The sequence below is a fragment of the Harpia harpyja genome, chromosome 20 (assembly GCF_026419915.1).
Source record: "Harpia harpyja isolate bHarHar1 chromosome 20, bHarHar1 primary haplotype, whole genome shotgun sequence".
Taxonomy (NCBI): Eukaryota; Metazoa; Chordata; class Aves; order Accipitriformes; family Accipitridae; genus Harpia; species Harpia harpyja.
The window spans coordinates 10,712,671-10,729,502 of record NC_068959.1 but is presented as its reverse complement, the minus strand read 5'-3'; the positions used below and the strand labels follow the sequence as shown (position 1 = coordinate 10,729,502).

General features: G+C 64.5%; 2 protein-coding genes across 3 annotated transcripts; both read left to right on the top strand.

Moving 5' to 3' along the window:
• The first annotated feature begins 1,546 nt into the window (after positions 1-1,546).
• Positions 1,547-10,095, top strand: RGS14 (regulator of G protein signaling 14). The gene is made up of 15 exons (XM_052771971.1): positions 1,547-1,747; positions 3,260-3,281; positions 4,540-4,694; positions 4,802-4,894; positions 5,476-5,619; positions 5,789-5,938; positions 6,126-6,246; positions 6,335-6,459; positions 6,536-6,739; positions 6,845-6,921; positions 7,089-7,215; positions 7,541-7,622; positions 7,789-7,847; positions 8,064-8,178; positions 8,487-10,095. The coding sequence occupies exons 1-15, from the start codon at positions 1,703-1,705 to the stop codon at positions 8,720-8,722; spliced, it is 1,755 nt and encodes a 584-aa protein (XP_052627931.1). The 5' UTR covers positions 1,547-1,702; the 3' UTR covers positions 8,723-10,095.
• SLC34A1 (solute carrier family 34 member 1) lies at positions 8,750-16,763 on the top strand. Of its 2 annotated transcripts, none has more exons than XM_052771969.1 (13): positions 8,750-8,873; positions 12,016-12,132; positions 12,291-12,473; positions 12,916-13,044; positions 13,120-13,263; positions 13,373-13,484; positions 13,572-13,767; positions 14,001-14,096; positions 14,212-14,311; positions 14,553-14,720; positions 15,133-15,249; positions 15,416-15,540; positions 15,646-16,763. In XM_052771969.1, exons 1-13 carry the CDS (start codon positions 8,750-8,752, stop codon positions 16,198-16,200), a joined length of 2,166 nt encoding a protein of 721 aa, XP_052627929.1. In that variant the 3' UTR covers positions 16,201-16,763. The 2 variants fall into 2 exon arrangements, with proteins under 2 accessions (XP_052627929.1, XP_052627928.1); XM_052771968.1 differs by lacking the exon at positions 8,750-8,873 and adding an exon at positions 11,333-11,793.
• Positions 16,764-16,832: the final 69 nt, after the last annotated feature.

The following is a 16,832-nucleotide window of genomic DNA, read 5'->3' as shown; positions in this document are numbered from 1 at the left end:
AGGCACACCCGGCTGCAGCTGGTCAAGGCCACGTCAGCTCCCCGCTGCCATCGAGGGAAACCACTGGGCCCTGGAGCACGTTGAGGGCTGGGCTGTCAGCAGCCAGAGGCCGGGGATGGCACAGGACAGGGGTCTGGAGGGGCGCAGGCACCTTCCCCAGCAGCCCACCCCAGCCCAGGTGGGGTGCGGGGCTCGTCCATTCGCCATTTGGATTAAATATATTAATTAAGCAATGTCTTTGATTCTTGCATGCCGCAGTTTGGTCCTCGGATCAGGTTTCCTAGCAGAGAGGTTATCCTTGTGGTGAGGACCGTGAGTCACGCACTTGGTGAGACATTTTTATTTATAACTCCTGTTGCAAAGCCAAGCCAAACAATACAGCTACGCTCCGACAAAGGGAAGGGGAGAAGCACAATCAACCCCCACCCCACTGCTGCTCCGTGCTGCAGCGGGGGGCAGAGGGGCAGCAGCAGGGGCCACCCTCTGCTCCCCTCTGCCCGGAGACCCTGCCAGGGCTGCAGCTGTTAATGCCGCACTGCTTTTGTGCATGTTCATGGTGGGAACGCTTCATTTTTCTCTGCATAGATCTGCACCCAACTTAATGTTAGGGTTCTGCTTTTGATAGGTTAATCACCCACCTTATGTCCCAGTTATTAGCATTTCCATGAGTGGGTTGCCATGGTGCTCTGCGGTTTATCCTGTAACTGTTAGTTACTTATATTTCCTAACAAATACCCTAAAATATCCTCGACTGGTTTGTGGTTGCTGATCAACATGGAACCCCAACCTTAGGAGATGGGCAAAAGTGCTTAGGCATCAGTTTGGTGACTCCAAGCTGCACGTCCGCCACTCCTCTCTGCCAGGCTCTGCCGGCATCTGCAGCACAGGCAGCTCTCCCCAAATGTCGGCCACCAACAGCAGCAGCACCAGCATGGCCCTGGGGGCCATCCCCAGACCCACTGCTTGGCATGGGGCTGGGAGGCAGCTGCGTGCCTGCCCGGGTGCGACCAGGCCAAGTGGCACCAGGCTGGTGGCAGGGTGCGTTGGGCGTGCTGATGCCCCCCTGCCCCTGCACCCCCCTTCCCTGGGGTGATGTGATGCCCAGGAAGAGCCCCCTCAGGCTGCTGGGAGTGGTGATGGTGTGGTGACCCCGAGGCAGCACAGGCCGTGCTGGTGACAGGGACTGAGTGGGACAGGGACGGCGATGGGGATGGGGATGAGGATTGGGATGGAGATTGGGATGGGGATGGAGATTGGGATGGGAACAGGGGTGTGGATGGAGATGGGGTGATGGATGTGGGTGCAGATGGAGATGGACGGGGATGGGGATGGGGATTGGGATGGGGAGGTGGATGCGGATGGGAACAGGGGTGCAGATGGGGATGGGGTGACGGATGGGGGTGCAGATGGAGACGGACGGGGACGGGGATGCGGCGGGGCGGCGGCGCCTCCTGGCCCGGAGCTGGCGCCGGTGCCCACCGGGGCGGTGGCGGGGCCGGTGGCGGCGGCGGCGGCGCGGGGCGGGAGGGCGGCTCCGCTCCCCCCGCTGCGGTCTCGGTTCCCATGGCGACACTTCCTGTGGCAGCCGAAAGCGGTAGTGCCGGGGAGCGCCGGGCCGGGCCGGGAGAGTCGCGCCGCCGGCCGGGGATGCTGCGGGGCCGCGGGCCGCGCCGGTAGCGCGCTCGGCCGGGCGGTGCCAGGCATGCAGGGCAAGGCCAAGCTGCTGCTGGTCCACAACGGCCGCATGGTGAGTCCCGGCCCGGCCCGGGGCGCCGGTCTCCATCCCCCGGGGCTGACCCGCCCGGCGGCACGGCGTGGGGCTGGGTACCGGGCGGGCAGGGCGGTGCGGAGTGGATAACGGGCGGGCAGAGGGATGTATGGGGCCGGGTAGTGGGCAAGCGGGAGGGCGTGGGGCAGATAACGGGCAGGCAAGGGGTGTGGGGCTGCGTACCGTGCAGGCGGAGGGATGTACGGGGCCGGGCAGCAGGCGGGCGGAGGGGTGTGGGGCTGGGTACTGGGCAGGCAGGGCGGTATGGGGCTTGGGTATCCAAAGCAGGCAGGGATGTGGAGGGGTATTAGGGCAGGTAGCAGTATATGGGGCTGGGTAGCAGGCAGGCAGGGATATATGGGGCTGTGGTAACGAGCAGGCAGGGGTTTATGAGGCTGAGACAGCGATGTGAGTGGGGATGTATGGCACTGGGGTAATGGGGGAGCAGTGACATATGGGGATGGGGTGACAGGAGTCAGCAGCGCTGGTGTGTGTGGGGCTGGGTGGCACAGGCAGGGCAGAGCTACGTGGGTATGAGCAGCAGGGATGGATGGGAAAGAGCAAGGACCTAGCAAGATAGGGGTATATGGGGCTGGCATAATGGGCAGGCAGGGCTGGGACGTGTGGTGCTGGGGTAAGGGGCATGGCAGCGGCATGTGAGGTGGAGTGGCAGGGACAGGCAGGGGTGGGATAGTTGGGCTGTGATGGGGACAGGCGGGGGGGGTGCAGGGCAGGCTGGGGTGTGTGAGGCTGGCAGGGTGGAGGGCACAGGACAGCCAGGTCAAGGGCACCACTTCAGTGTGGCCCCAGTTGAGCGACAAGAGGCAGCGCCGTGCAGGGTGTGCTTGACTGGGCTTTGACTGCAGAGGCTCTGCCCATCTCCCTGCTTGCTGTGGGTCCTGGGATACCACACCCCCGCAGATGGTATCTGGGGTGGCCCAGGGGATGCCGCAGGGCACCCTGTCCTGCTGTGCCCTGGGCTGGCAGCACGCAGTCCCCGTTTTGGGGCATCTGCCCTGCAGTAGCCCCAGGCCCCAAGGAAGGAGGGAGCAGGCAGTTTGCCTGTCTAGTGCTGTGGTTGTAGTTCCTTCCCTCCCCTCCTCCCCTCCCCTTCCTGTGCCGGGGAGGCTGCTTCTCTCCTCCCAGGGCAGCGGTGGCAGGGTTATATCGGATAGCATCTACCCTTCCCCAAGTGATGGCCTGGCCCCAGGGCAGTAGATGCATGGGAGGTGGGAGAAGAGCTGCACACCCCTTGTAACTTCCCACCCCTACTCACTGCCCCGGGTTGGGAGCCCCATGTCCTGCCTCTGCCATGGGGCAGCCGTCCCAGTTGCAGCTAACACCAGAGCGGTGTCTGCCGGCAGCCTGTGTCCCTTGCTCCTGGGTTCAGGCTGGCCTTGCCCTGACGCTGCTGCCTGCCCTGATACTGCTCCATCGGGCTGGCAGACGCCGTTGTGACCCCTCTGACCTCTCTTCTCTCCACCCCCGCAGGGCCCGGCTGTGTCGGATGGAGGTAAGGCTGCTCTTTGCTCTGGGACGGGAGGCCAGCATCGTCTGCAGGGGAGGGGGAAGCCCACAGCCAGCCTGGTGCCAAGGGCAAGGAGCCAGCAGAGAGTCAGGTCCTGTGTCAGCACAGGCTGTGCCATGGGCGGGTGCATGGGTGGACCCCCACAGTGCTGGGCTGAGCCCTCTGCCAGGAACTCACCATACCCCCCCATCCCTCCCACACAGCCCTCTTGTGCCTGTCCCTCCCTTCTGGCTGCTCAGCTGGCACCCTTGGGTGTTGGGGGCTGAGGGGCTTCCCGGGGCAAGCAGAACCTGGGTAACCAGCCAGCCCCAGGTTCCGCGAGGGAGTCTGTCTGTTCGTCTGTCTCACTGTGCATCGGATATGTCAGATGGCCCATTCACCTGTCTCAGCCCTACTACAGGATCCTTCCAGCACAGGGTGCCGGTGGCTGATGTTCCCTGCGCAGGGTGTGTGCAGTTATGGCGTGTTTTGGACAGGAGGAGAAGGGTGGGGAGCCCAGCAAAGCAGCAGCCTGCCGCCTCCTCTGCTTCCACCAGCTTTTGCCAGGAGAGCCCTGCCTCCATACCCTTACCTTCTCTTGCAAATGACCCTCTGCTCTCAGTTGCTCACCAGCTAAACCAGTTCAAAAGCTGGGGTTGCCCCTGGGAACTTCCATCTTTTTGACAGAGGGACTCCATTTGAATGCATTGTCACCTCGTGTTTCCCCAAGGGAGGGTTTCCTCAGGGTCAGGAGCTGGAGGTGACACTTTCTGTGCCCTCCTCTCACTGGGTTTGTTCCTTGTCGTGGCCAGAGGAATGGAGAGTGTAAGTTCAGGCACCTCTACCCACCCTCTGAGCTTCCCTCCACGCCGTGTGCCCCACAGTGTCCCCTTCCATCCTGCTTTCCCTCCCCGGCTGGATGCCTTCCCCACGGCTGGATGCCTTCTGGATGCCTTCCCCACGCATCGGCTTTGTTCCCCTGGGAGATGAGTCACAGGTGGAGTCACGGTGACACCCAGGGAGGGGAGGATGGCCAGCACTGGCAAGGAGGGCTGTCACACTGCAAAGTGCCAGCTGTGGCATCATGGCATTCAATCTGCCAAGGATGCCACTGTGATGCTCCTCCCATTCCCTACCTGAGGGCTCGCTGGCTCCGATCGGTATCAGGTGGATGAACTCGCTGCAGATATGGAGGGCTGCTGGCAAAGGGGAAGGACACTGGGGGACACCCAGGCAGCTAGAACTGACTCTTTTTCTCTCTCAGAGTTAAACGCCTCCAGGGCCCGTGGCAGCAACCACAGTGTGAACAGCCTGCCAGGACCGCCAACCACCTGTGGCTCTACACAAGGGTCTGTGGTCAGCTGGGCCAAATCTTTTGAGACGCTGCTGCAGGACCGTGTGGCTGTTACCTACTTCACTGTGAGTGCCGCAGCCCAGACCTCTGTCCCCACTCCTGTCCGCCATTGGCAACTGGCTGTTCCACGGCCACGGTGCCAGCGAGGCCAGCAGCTCTCTCTGCCCCACAGGAGTTCCTCAAGAAGGAGTTCAGCGCTGAAAACGTCTATTTCTGGCAGGCATGCGAGCGCTTCCAGCAGATCCCAGCCAGCGACACGCAGCAGGTACTGGCCTCTGCACAGCCACGGTGCGGCTGAGCCTGGGTCACACAGCTGTTGGGAGGGACATGGGCAGAGATGGAGGTCTGTCGTGCCTGCATGTCCCAGGGTCCCAGAAGACCCCTGTTCTGGGAGGCTGAGCAGGCTGGGAGTTCTTGCGGGAGGAATAAGGAAATGGATGTGATGTGCATCTGAAAAGCCACAGCCCTGACTGCCTGCCCCACGGAGAAGGGTGTGCTTTTCCAGCCCGGGGCAGCCAGAGGGTGGAGAGTGCTGCTGGGACGTCAAGAGACCAAGGGCAGAAATCTACACAGGGGCTCGTGGGGACAGAGCCACATGGCTGGAGGGGACGGTTTCTAGCTCGGGCTGTACTTCCATGGAGAGACCGGCCTGTTGTGCCCAGAGCTTGGTGCTGGGTGGGGGTTGCTGGCTCCAATGCTCATCCTGAAGCCCGGGTACCAAGCTGGTCCCAGGGGGGACTTGGCCCCTCAGGGCTCAGGTGGCTCTATGGGGTGAGCCAGGGGTTCCCAGAGGGTAGTGGTGAGGAGGGGGCTCCTGGTCTTGGCCTGACACCCCTGCTCCCCCAGCTGGCCCAGGAGGCACGGCGGATCTACGATGAGTTCCTCTCCAGCCACTCGGTCAGTCCCGTGAACATCGACAAGCAGGCCTGGATTGGAGAGGACATGTTGGCCACCCCCTCCCCAGACATGTTTCGCATCCAGCAGCTCCAGGTATGAGCAGCACCCATGCTCCACCCCACCCACGGGATGGGGGCTTGCAGGACCACCTCGTGCGTCACCCAGCATCACGGCTGTCTCTGTGGGCCTGCACCACAGTGCAGTGGCTGGAGTGAGCTGTAGGTGGGCAGGGGTCTTAAGCACATGCATCCTCCCTTTGCAGATCTTTAACCTGATGAAGTTTGACAGCTACACACGCTTCGTGAAATCCCCGCTCTACCAGGCCTGCCTGCGGGCAGAGAGCCAGGGGCAGCCCCTGCCTGACCTGCGGCCCCACTCCCGCAGCAGCAGCCCCCCACCTGACCTCAGCAAGGTGAGCGGGGTGGGAAGCGGGGGGATGGGGATCTGTCCCTTTGCCTGAAAAAATGGCGCTGGGTCCCTTCCCTGCTGCTCAGAGCAAACCCAGCCCCAGGCTGAGGACAGACAAGGGGTCAGGGGGCCGGGGAAAGAGAAGGGGCAGCCTCAGATGTCCCCATGCTGAGATTCTCCATTTGCCCCAGAAGTCAAAGCTGAAGCTGGGCAAGTCCCTGCCACTGGGCGTGGAGACAGCAGGCAGCAGTGCCAACCACAGCCCTCGACGGTCCTTCAGGAAGGGAGAGCGGCGGGAACCCTCCTGGGCAGGTAGGTGCTGTGCCAAGTTGGGCAGAGGGGACATGCCGCCCCTGAAGGTTGCCCGCAGTCCCCACCACTGTCCCTCTGTCTTTCCTAGAGGGGGGAGAAGGCAGTGGGAGCGCCATGCTGTGGCGGGAGTCCCAGGGCTCACTCAACTCGTCGGCCAGCCTGGACCTGGGCTTCTTGTCCTCGGCCAGTACGGCCGCCAGCCCCTGGACAGAGGTGAGTCATCGCTGCGCCGGCCCCATGGCATCACGCTGCCACCGGCTGGGCTCATCCCATGGCATCCCTTTTGCAGGGCCATCGGAAGAGCCTGGGGGGCAGCGAGGCAGAGCTGCCAGCCAAGCCCATGAAGTACTGCTGCGTGTACCTGCCCGACGGCACAGCCTCTCTAGCCTCTGTCCGGCCTGGCCACTCCATCCGCGACATGCTGGCAGGGATATGCGAGAAACGTGGCTTCAGCCTCCCCGACATCAAGGTCTACCTGGTGGGGAACGAGCAGGTAGGGCAGGGAGGGGTGAGAGGGAGCTCCTGCCAGCCAGGCCATCCCCGGGCTGGGACCACGTGCTGCTCTGCTTGCCCTCTCCTGATGGTTTGGCTCTTGTAGAAAGCGCTGGTGCTGGACCAGGAGTGCTCCGTGTTGGCAGACCAGGAGGTGAAGCTGGAGAACAGGATAAGCTTTGAGTGAGTGGGAGCTTTGGGGCTGATGCTGTTGCCCATGTGTCCGGTCCCTATCACATGTGGCCACCCATGGTGCCCCACACCCAACCCCCCAGGCAGTCCTGAACACCCTGGCTCTGGCCCTGCCTGTCCGTGCTTGCCTGCAGACAGCCTCTTCTCCCCCTCTGCAGCCTGGAAATCTCCTCCCTCAATAAGACCATCCGCATCACGGCGAAGTCAACCAAGCGCATCCGGGAAGCACTGCAACCTGTGCTGGGGAAGTACGGCGTGAGCATGGAGCTGGTGCTGCTGCGGCGGGTAAGGGCTCGCGCCTCGGTGGGCACAGCCCCAGCCTCCTGTGGACGGGATACTGTGGTGGGGGGACCCCGGGTTTGGGGCTTGGGCCAGGGGCTGCTGGTAGTGAGCAGGTGGTGAGGAGCAGCGGTCTGTGCCAGGGGCAGCCTGCGGGCTTGTGGAGAGTCACCAGTGTTTGAGATGGGCTGTGGCACCCCGCCGTGGGTGTGCTCTGCGCTGTGCAGCCCGTGACCTGGCAGGGTCTGCCCAGGGAGCTCACGGGTCCTCAGCCTGGCTGCCTTTGCCATGCTGCAGCAAGCATGACACCAGCTGGCTCTTTCCATTGCAGCAAGGCGAGCCATCCCCCGTGGACCTGGAGAAGCTGGTCAGCACAGTGGCTGCTCAGAAACTTGTCCTGGAAACACTGGCAGGTAAAGTGTCCTCCCCCACAAGCCACATCCCCCACAGAGCGATCACAGGGCCAGACTGCTTTCTGCTGGCCATGGCTCCTGCTTCCTGGGATGGGCTCCATCCTGTCACCGGCCAGGCCAGGACCGAGGTGCTGGCACAGGGCGCTGAGCATCACTTACCTTGCAGACGTACAAGTGACGGAGAGTGCTGAGGCTGCGGCCGCCCCCTCCCCACTCCGGAGTGAGGTGAGCTCAAGATCCCACCACCCCGGTGAGAGATGCCCCCATGGCTGCTGCCATGGTCTGTGGGGAAGGTGTGCCCTGCTGCGACCCCAGCACATGCTGCGGGGCTGGGTAGCGGGTGCTGAGGCAGGAGCCAGGCTGTAGGAGGGCGATGAGGATGTGGGCTGGTGGAGAGCTGCCTCCTTGCCCCATCACTGAGGCCTGGGCTGCTCATTGCAGGAGGGAAGCCCAACAGGAGCAGAGCCCAACACACTGTGGGAGATGCCTTCCTCCTTCTCCCGGCCCCGGTCTTCAGCTGCCACGAACCTGAACCGCCGCACATACGACCTGGAAGGTGAGACCTCGAATGTCTGAAAGCTGAGGTACTGGGGCAAAACACGGGGTGAGGGACGCAGGACTCCTGGTCTGCTGGGTATGGGTGCAGGATCCCGTGAAGCTGGGGATGGGCTATGGGGGACTTGGGGTCCCCTGGTGTGCTGGGCATGGGCGCAGGGTCCCATGGATGCTGGCATGGAGCAGGGAGAAGGTGCAGGTGCTGTGCCTGGGACATGTTCAGGGTCACATCAGGTGGAGAGGGCAGCTGAGGTGTTAGGACAGGAGCCCGAGTGCCAGGCTCAGGTGCATGACCTGCATTTCCCCCAGGGCTGGTGGAGCTGCTGAACCGTGCCCAGAGCTGCCGGGCCAACGACCAGCGTGGGCTGCTCTCCAAGGAGGACCTGGTCCTGCCTGACTTCCTCCAGCTCCCTGGGCAGGATGACAGCGCCTGCAAGGGCTCAGATCAGCCCCGCGCCCTTCAGCCAGACTCCGAGGGAAATGGCCATCCTCAGCCCACAGAGCCCACACCAGCTCAGCCTCCGGTCGACCATGAGCTCCGATGAGTCCTGCTGCACGTCTGCACCCAGCGCATGGTACCCCCGGGCCCTGCCAGGGTTCAACACAGGGCCCAACCGGCCTCTGCCCTGCACCGCCGACACTGCCTGGACCGCAGATTCGTCCACGTCCTGTCCCAAACTGTTGTGTCGTGTCACTGTGAGTGGTTGAGCAGCTGCCATGCCTCTCAGTGGGCTTGCATCCTGGTGCACGTCAAGGGAGTCCTGTACATAGTTTGAATCCCTGTTGCAAAGCACTTTGCAACGTCCCACGCATGCCTGGCACTGTCCTGCGCAGTGCCTCTGCCTGCGGCAGAGCTGCCCACCCAGCAAATCCTGCCTGTGCCAGGCTGGCACAGCCCCACTGACTGTTCAGGTGGGGAAAGCACCCTTCCAAATGAAGGGTGTGCAGGGTAGAGAGGATGGGTGGGGTGGCAAGGCAGGCTCCAGCCCCAAACCCCGGTGCTGTTGGCAGGCAGGGTCAGGAGAATGAGTGTCTGGAGCTGAGGGCCAGATCCGGTCCCTGACCCCGCAGGAACAGGGCTTCCCCCATTGTTGATGTGTGGGTCTACCCTTCCTGGGGAGGGTGACCATGGCCCTGCCAGCCTGTGCCCTGGGCAGGTTGTTACCGTCTGCATTGCATGAGTGTGGCTGGGCCTGATCCTGCCACGATAGCACTGCCATTGTGGAGCAGGGCACCTGGTTCCTGCCCCAAGCAGACAGAGGCAGAGCCCGCAGGTCGTGCCAAAGAAGCCTTCCTCCTCCCTGCAGGGAGACCCTGCGTGGGCGGCTGCTGAAACGACCTGCAGGACGAGTTCCCCATAGGTCCCCTGCCCCGGCCTGGCTGGGACTGTGGGTGCTTGGCCCGTGGGGACAGGCCTGCTGGTGCCAGAGGAATGCAGCAGCCCTGTGTGCTGAGCATCTGAGCCTGGTGTGTGGGTACCCAGCAGGTGCCCAGCCTGGCATCCCTGCTGGCAGCTGTGCTGGGCTATAACTTTGAGCCTGGCTCTGCTGGACCTGGCTGTGCCTTGTGGGTCCTCATCCCCAGCAGCCCCATGTCCCCAGAGGTCCCAGACCCAGTCTGCAATGGAGGCAGCCCCCCGACAGCAGCCAGGAGATCCCTCCATCATCTGCGTGTGCTGGGGCCCTTCGTGGCTGTGCCCTGGGTCACTGCTCTGTCACCACTGCCCGGCCAGAGGCAGAGGGGTGACCCAGGGCAGCCCCAGGGCTTGCCCAGGGACGGGGGGCATGACCACCCAGCCCCATGCTGCCGCGGCCGGCTGCGGCCCTGCGGCCCCAGTCAGAGCCCCCCTGTGTCTCCGTGGTGCTGCTCAGTCCCGTCTGTGGTGTGAAACCGGGGGAAATAAAGAGCATTGCCTGGATGCGTGTCCCTCTCCTTCCTCTGCCGCTGAGGCTGGACGGTGATTTTCCCAGCAGTGATGTCTCCCCAGCCCCCCCACACCCCACGGACCCCCCCCCGGGGCCAGGGCAGGGCTGGAGCCAGCCCTCAGCTCCAGTGCCACCCTGCCCGGCAGCAAGGAGCAGTGCCAGGATCTTGTTTTCCCGGCACCACTGATGGTGTAGGGGAAGCTGTGGGGCCGGCACGGCCAAGGACTTCAGCCCCAACCCTGTCAATAAGTGACAGCCAGAGCTGCCAGGGCCTCACTGGGTTAATGATTGTGGGGGCAGCTGGCCAAGAGCCCCCAGGCATGGGGCAAGCATGGACACCGGCCTCCTGCCCGCCGCAGTCTGGCACAGGGCTCTGTGGGTGCCACTGGCTGCACCCCCAGCCAGAAGGGTCCCCAGGCCCTACAGGGGCAGGACATGTCCCCAGCTGTGGCACCTCCCAGGCATTCACCTCCATCAGTCTGTGATTTGGCAGAGGCTCTGTGATGCCCCAGCAGTGGCAGGGATGTCCCCAGGCTGTCCTTGAGCACCCTGGAGTACCGGAGGGATCTCCCCTTGCTCCTCCCATACAGTCACAGCTGGCTTGTCTATGGTGACGGGTCCTGGGAGTGCCTGACCCTGGAGGAATGGAGATGTGGCAGCCGTGTTGCCCCTCCATGCCCACTCCCCACGGGCACCAGGGCTGGAGGGGCCTTTGGCCCCTGGCTCTCCCCCGGGCAGACGTGGATATGAGCTGGCCGGGCGCCTTGTGGGTGGATGGAAACTTGGCTGGAGGTGCGTAAACAGCGGGTAATGATAAATGGCATCATGGAGGTGGTGACGAAAATGCTGGCATCGCTCCGCTCCTGCCCACCCTGGCATCGTGCATGCTGGGAAGATGTGGGCTCTGCCCCACGCAGCCCTCGCAGTGCTGCCGGCTGCTCTGTGCTGAGCTGCTGGCATGGGCTGAGCCAGGCTGTGTGCCACCATCACCACCAGCAACAAGACACAGGGACCGCACTGGTGCTGATGTAACCCACCACCAATGTCCTGACAGCAAGGATGGCACGTGCTCTGGGCAGAGCCGGGTCCCTCATGGCTGATGCTCAGATGGCTCCAAGGATGGTGGATGTGAGTGCAGCCTCACCTCTGGTTTGGGACACCCTGGCAGCACCAGCACTGAGCCCTTCTCCTCCTCCTCCTCCTCCTCCTCCTCCTCCTCCTCCTCCTCCTGTTCCTGTTCCTCCTCCTCCTCCTCTTGTGCTGGGGATGAAGCACCTGGCACCAAGTGATGGAGAGCTGAGACTGCTCCGGCATCACCCCTTGGGCACTGGGCTCCAGCACTGCCCCGTCTTTGCTCCCCACCGCACCAGGTGCCGCTCATCCGGGGCAATGCCAAGCCTCGGGCAGGCGAGGTGGTGTGCGCCAGCATCACGGCACCCCGGGGGGGGTGTGCCCCATCCCACCCCAGGGCTGCAGCTGACGCGGGATGCCGTGGGGTTACCCATTAACTGCAGGAATTTCTGGGGAGGAGGTGAGCAGCAAGCGGAGGCGAGGGGCAACACGGGACTCCTTAGACTTTGCTCTTGGCGTGCATATAAAGGGCCGCGGTCCCCCGTGGGCCACTTCGCTGGAGGGACGCGTGGATGTGGCATGGGGACATGGTGCTGCCTTGAGAGCCCGGCCAGCCCCAGGTGAGCAAGGCCCTGGGCAGGAGGGGTCCCCTCCCCGTGTCCCCTGCCTGCCCTTGTGAGCTTTCTGGGGTGGCACGGTGGCGGCCAGTGACCCAGGGGACCATTGGGGATGGGATGGTGCTCCTCAATGGTGCCAGCACCACAGGGATTTGGGGGGCCGGTGGCGGTCAGCACGGCGCAGTCACGGCTCTGCCGTGGTGACGCGCGGCCGTCTCTGCTCAGTCTCAGCAGGAGCGATGCTGCCCTACCGGAGGGAGAGCCCAGCCCTGCCCCGCTGCCCGGTGCGGGGAGGAAGGGTGATACACGGGCCCCAGTTCGCCTACTGCCCTAGCCCCCAAGGTAGGTGCCCCCAGCCCTCCTCCTCCTCCTTCTCTCCCTCGCCCTGCCAGGTTCAGCTCTGCTTCTGGCCAGACCCTGGCCCAGGCGGTGCCCGGCTCTCCTGCGCAGGGGGGCCCCTGCAAGGATGGGGCCATAACGCAGGTGCCCCCTCTCCCCAGCTCTGCACCGGCTGCCGGGTGCCCACACCTGCCCCTTCACCGTCGGTGCGGTGCCTTGCCCTGACCATGGCTTCCCCTGCCCCGGCTCCCCCGGGCGCCTGGGCGAGGGCAGGGAGCGGTACGAGCTGGATACGCTGCCCTGGCAGGGGCCCCGGCTGGGCTTGGATGAGCTGCAGAAGCCAGGTGAGACCCCCGGGTGGTGGGCACACAGGTTGGGGAGCACCCCAGAGGCACCCAGAGGGGCCTCGGGGTGCCAGGACTGGGGGGTGCCAGGAGACCCCCAGCTTTGTCCCTGGGACTGGCAGCAATTCCTCCCCGCTGTCCCATGGTGCCAGTCCTCGTGCTGGCACCCCAGCTGGACCCCCGGCGCAGTGGGCTGCCTGCCGGCAGGAGGGACCCTCAGCTCCCTGGGGTTCCACGGGAAGAGGCGAGGGGCAACGGGGGCAGTCAGCACAGGGCGCTCCAGGGTGGGAGGAGATGGAGGGGACCCGGGGAGTGGTGGCACGGCTGGGGACATGAGCCCTGTCCCACCAGGGGCACAGGAGGATGGCATAGGGCTGTGGGAGCCCTGGGAGCCGGGGCCATGCCGCGGCCGGTGTTTAACACTCTCTCTTGTCTTGCGCAGAGCTGGGGTGCTGGGCCAGAGTCCAGTCCATCTGTGTCTCCCTTCTCAAGGTGCCCCTGATGTTCGGGTTCCTGTACCTCTTCGTGTGCTCCCTGGACGTGCTCAGCTCTGCCTTCCAGCTGGCCGGAGGTAGGCTGGCGGGGGTGCCTGGGCAGCTGGTGGCACCCGCCGTGCTGGCACCCTGCTGCTCACGCTCTCTTGCAGGCAAGGTGGCTGGGGACATCTTCAAGGACAACGCCATCCTCTCTAACCCGGTGGCTGGGCTGGTGGTGGGCATCCTGGTGACCGTGCTGGTGCAGAGCTCCTCCACCTCCACCTCCATCATCGTCAGCATGGTCTCCTCGGGGCGTGAGTGCGCCCATGGGGGTCTCGGGGACCTGAGGCTGGGGGACAGGGTGGCTGGATGGGGTCACCCTGAGCCCAGCCACGCGGGGCTAGCGGGTGTCTCTGTCCCCAGTGCTGGAGGTGCGTTCTGCCATCCCCATCATCATGGGCTCCAACATCGGCACCTCCGTCACCAACACCATTGTGGCCCTCATGCAGGCTGGTGACCGCAGTGAGTTCAAACGGTGAGAGCTGGAAGCGGCAGAGGGGACTTGGGGGGCTGGGGGCTGCTCCCCAAGGGCCACCCCATGCCAATGGGCTCCTCTGCACAGGGCCTTTGCCGGTGCCACAGTGCATGACTGCTTCAACTGGCTGTCAGTGCTGGTCCTCCTGCCGCTGGAGGTGGTGAGCGGGTACCTGCACCATGTCACCCGCCTGGTCGTGGCCACCTTCAACATCCGCAGTGGGAAGGATGCCCCCGACCTGCTGAAGATCATCACAGAGCCCTTCACCAAGCTCATCATCCAGGTCTTCTCAGCTGTGGTGTCCCCCAGGGTGGCGTCCCCCGGCTGGTGGTAGTCCCCCAGCATTGCTGTCCAAGTGCTGGTGGTAATATCCCCAGCACTGGTGTCCCTTTGACGGTGGTTGTATCCAAGTGTCCCCAGGCTGGCAGTGGTGTCCCCATCCCAGTGAAGATGTCCCCGAGCTGTGGGTGCTGTCAGCCCCCAAGGGCTCGCTCTCCAACGCGTGTGTTGTTGCAGCTGGACAAGTCGGTGATCACGGGCATTGCAATGGGGGACGAGAGCCTGCGCAATCGGAGCCTCATCCGCGTCTGGTGTGGGCCCACACCCCCACAGGTAAGGGGCCCGTGGCCCTGCTGGGTCTACCAAATGATCGCACGGAGGGTGGGTGGTGGGCAGGGGCTGGCCGAGGAGGCTGTGGAGCTGGCTGCTGCCCACCCTCTCCCTGCAGACAGCTGCTGTGGAGATTGGGCCCCCCCTGAACTGCACAGCCCCCAGCCACTGCAGCACTAAGGTCATAGAGAGCCTCCACAACATCACCAGGCAGAAGTGTGAGTCGGTGCAGGGGGCTTGGGCAGGGCTGGGGGGGTACGGGGCTGGGGAGGTGCAGGCGGGGCTAAGGGGCTGTATGTGGGATGGAGATGTGCTGGGCATGGGGCTGGACTCATGATGTGGGGCAGGGCTGGGAGATGTTGGGGCTGGGGTCCAGGTGGAGGGGTGTCTTGGAGGGGGCAGGTTTGTGAGTGGGGCCAGGCTGGCCCCAGCCCCTCGCCCAGCCATGCTGTGGGACAGGCGAGCACCTCTTCACTGACACACCGCTGCCTGACCTGGCTGTGGGGCTGGTGCTGCTGGCTGGGTCCCTCATCGTGCTCTGCACCTGCCTCATCCTCCTGGTCAAACTTCTCAACTCCCTGCTCAAGGGGCAGGTGGCCAAAGCCATCCAGAAGGTCATCAACACTGGTGAGTGGGACAGGGACCACTGTGGGGTGAGCTGGATGGGACCTTGCCTGCCCCACAGCCACCCAGCCCCATTGCTATCCCCACCTGCCTTCCTCAGACCCACCCCTGGCTGCCCCTAACCCCCATCCCTGCCTGACCCCCAAGCTCCCTGCCTGCCCCTGATCCACACTCTGCTTATGGCTGTCATGGCCTCCTGGTGTCCACATCCTCTTTCCCCAGCCATCCCAGCCACCAGGCTGGCCCCGTACCCACACCCTGACCCCATACCCAAAGCCTGACCCCATACCCACAGCCTGGCCCCACAGCCCCCTCCCCAGCACCATGTAGGAGCTCCGGGCTGCTCCCAGTTGATGTGTCCGTGCCCACATCCATGCTTGTGTCCATGCTTGTGCCCATGGCCATGCCGTGGCAGACCTCCCGCACCCGCTCAGCTGGCTCACTGGGTACTTCGCCATGGTGGTGGGTGCTGGGATGACCTTCGTGGTGCAGAGCAGCTCTGTCTTCACCTCAGCCATCACACCCCTGATCGGTGAGTCCTGGCCATGCCTGGTCCCCTGCCATGTGCTGGTCCCCCCCACGATGGTCTGTGGGTGCCAGGGCACCCGGAGGGGTGGGAGGATCCGTGCCTCCTTGGGAGACTGTGGGGACAGTGCTGGCAAGGAGCAATGAGACAGGATGGGGTGCCTCCCCTGCAGGCCTGGGGGTGATCAGCATCGAGCGCGCCTACCCGCTGACCCTGGGCTCCAACATCGGCACTACCACCACCGCTATCCTGGCTGCCCTGGCCAGCCCAGGGGACAAGCTGGCCAGCTCCTTCCAGGTATGGGCAGCCTGGGGCCATGGCCGGGCTGGAGGGTGGCACCAGGCAAGGCAAGGGCCGGAGGAAGCCCACGTGCCCGGCCCAACGCGGATGCCGTCCCTGCAGATCGCCCTCTGCCACTTCTTCTTCAATATCTCCGGCATTCTGCTGTGGTACCCGCTGCCTTTCACCCGCCTGCCCATCCGCATGGCCAAGGCACTGGGCGAGCGCACGGCCAAGTACCGCTGGTTTGCCGTGCTGTACCTCATCGTCTGCTTCCTCCTGCTGCCCTCCCTCATCTTCGGCATCTCCATGGCGGGCTGGCGGGCGCTGGTGGGGGTGGGCGCACCCTTCCTCGGCCTCCTCTTCTTCGTGGGGCTGGTGAATGCGCTGCAGGTACGCAGCCCCGGCCGCCTGCCCAAATGGCTGCAGACCTGGGACTTCCTCCCCGCCTGGATGCACTCGCTGCAGCCCCTAGACCGGCTCATCACTCGGGCCACCCTCTGCTGCACCGACCGCTGCCGCAGCCCTGAGGGCTGGGAGGAGCGCGAGGGCCCTCGTCCTGACAAGGCCAGGCTGGGGCTGGACAACCCCGCGCTCTCCTACCCCGAGGAGGTGCCCAGCCCCGCTGTCCGGGTGGGCTCCCCTCGCCCGACCCTGCACGGTGCCACCCGGCTCTAGCTGGCACCGGATGCCCGGGCCACCGCTCCCATGGCCACCCAGTTTCCGCCGTCCCCGCTCAGCTGGTGTCTAATAAATGCCGAGCGCCCGCGCCCCAGGTGTGTGTCTCTTCACAGAGGCTCCTGCCTCTGCAAATCCTGCCGGAGCCGCAGCCGGAGCTGCAGGTGCCAGATGCCCACCATCCGCCCCTGTGGCCATACACCACCACTGCACAGACCGGTCCAGTATGGGTACCCGATGCTGGGGATGCACCAAACGCGCTGCTGGTGCCGTGGGGGCACATGCTGACAATGCCGCAACTAAACCCTGCGGTTTGCAGCCAGCCTGACGTGCCACAGGCAGCATCTTCTTCCACCTGCCTCATCCCCGGAGGGCCGAGCCCGCAGGGTCCATGCTGCACCGCTATGTGTCACGGCAGTGCGTGGGTGATCTGGGCACAGCACAGGGCAGCTGGCGAGGTGCTGCGGTGCTGCCGGGCTGGGGCTCAGCGAGATGTCAACTCGGCGTGGTCAGGCAGTGTCCCCAGCCTGCTGGGTACCCCAACGCCCACGGCAGGAGCCCTTTAAGTGTTCGCAATAACCGCTTCTCCCACTGCCCACAGATGCTTGGGCTTCTGCCAGCGATATCGGCCC

Excerpts from the sequence above, each read along its gene's own strand:
- RGS14 (XM_052771971.1), top strand. The coding sequence starts at position 1,703 with ATGCAGGGCAAGGCCAAGCTGCTGCTGGTCCACAACGGCCGCATG. Across the intron at positions 4,895-5,475 it reads CAGCCAGCGACACGCAGCAG|CTGGCCCAGGAGGCACGGCG; the intron begins GTACTGGCCTCT and ends CTGCTCCCCCAG. Across the intron at positions 6,460-6,535 it reads CCGCCAGCCCCTGGACAGAG|GGCCATCGGAAGAGCCTGGG; the intron begins GTGAGTCATCGC and ends TCCCTTTTGCAG.
- SLC34A1 (XM_052771968.1), top strand. The coding sequence starts at position 11,589 with ATGCCGTGGGGTTACCCATTAACTGCAGGAATTTCTGGGGAGGAGGTG. Across the intron at positions 13,045-13,119 it reads TGCCTTCCAGCTGGCCGGAG|GCAAGGTGGCTGGGGACATC; the intron begins GTAGGCTGGCGG and ends GCTCTCTTGCAG. Across the intron at positions 15,250-15,415 it reads AGCCATCACACCCCTGATCG|GCCTGGGGGTGATCAGCATC; the intron begins GTGAGTCCTGGC and ends CCTCCCCTGCAG.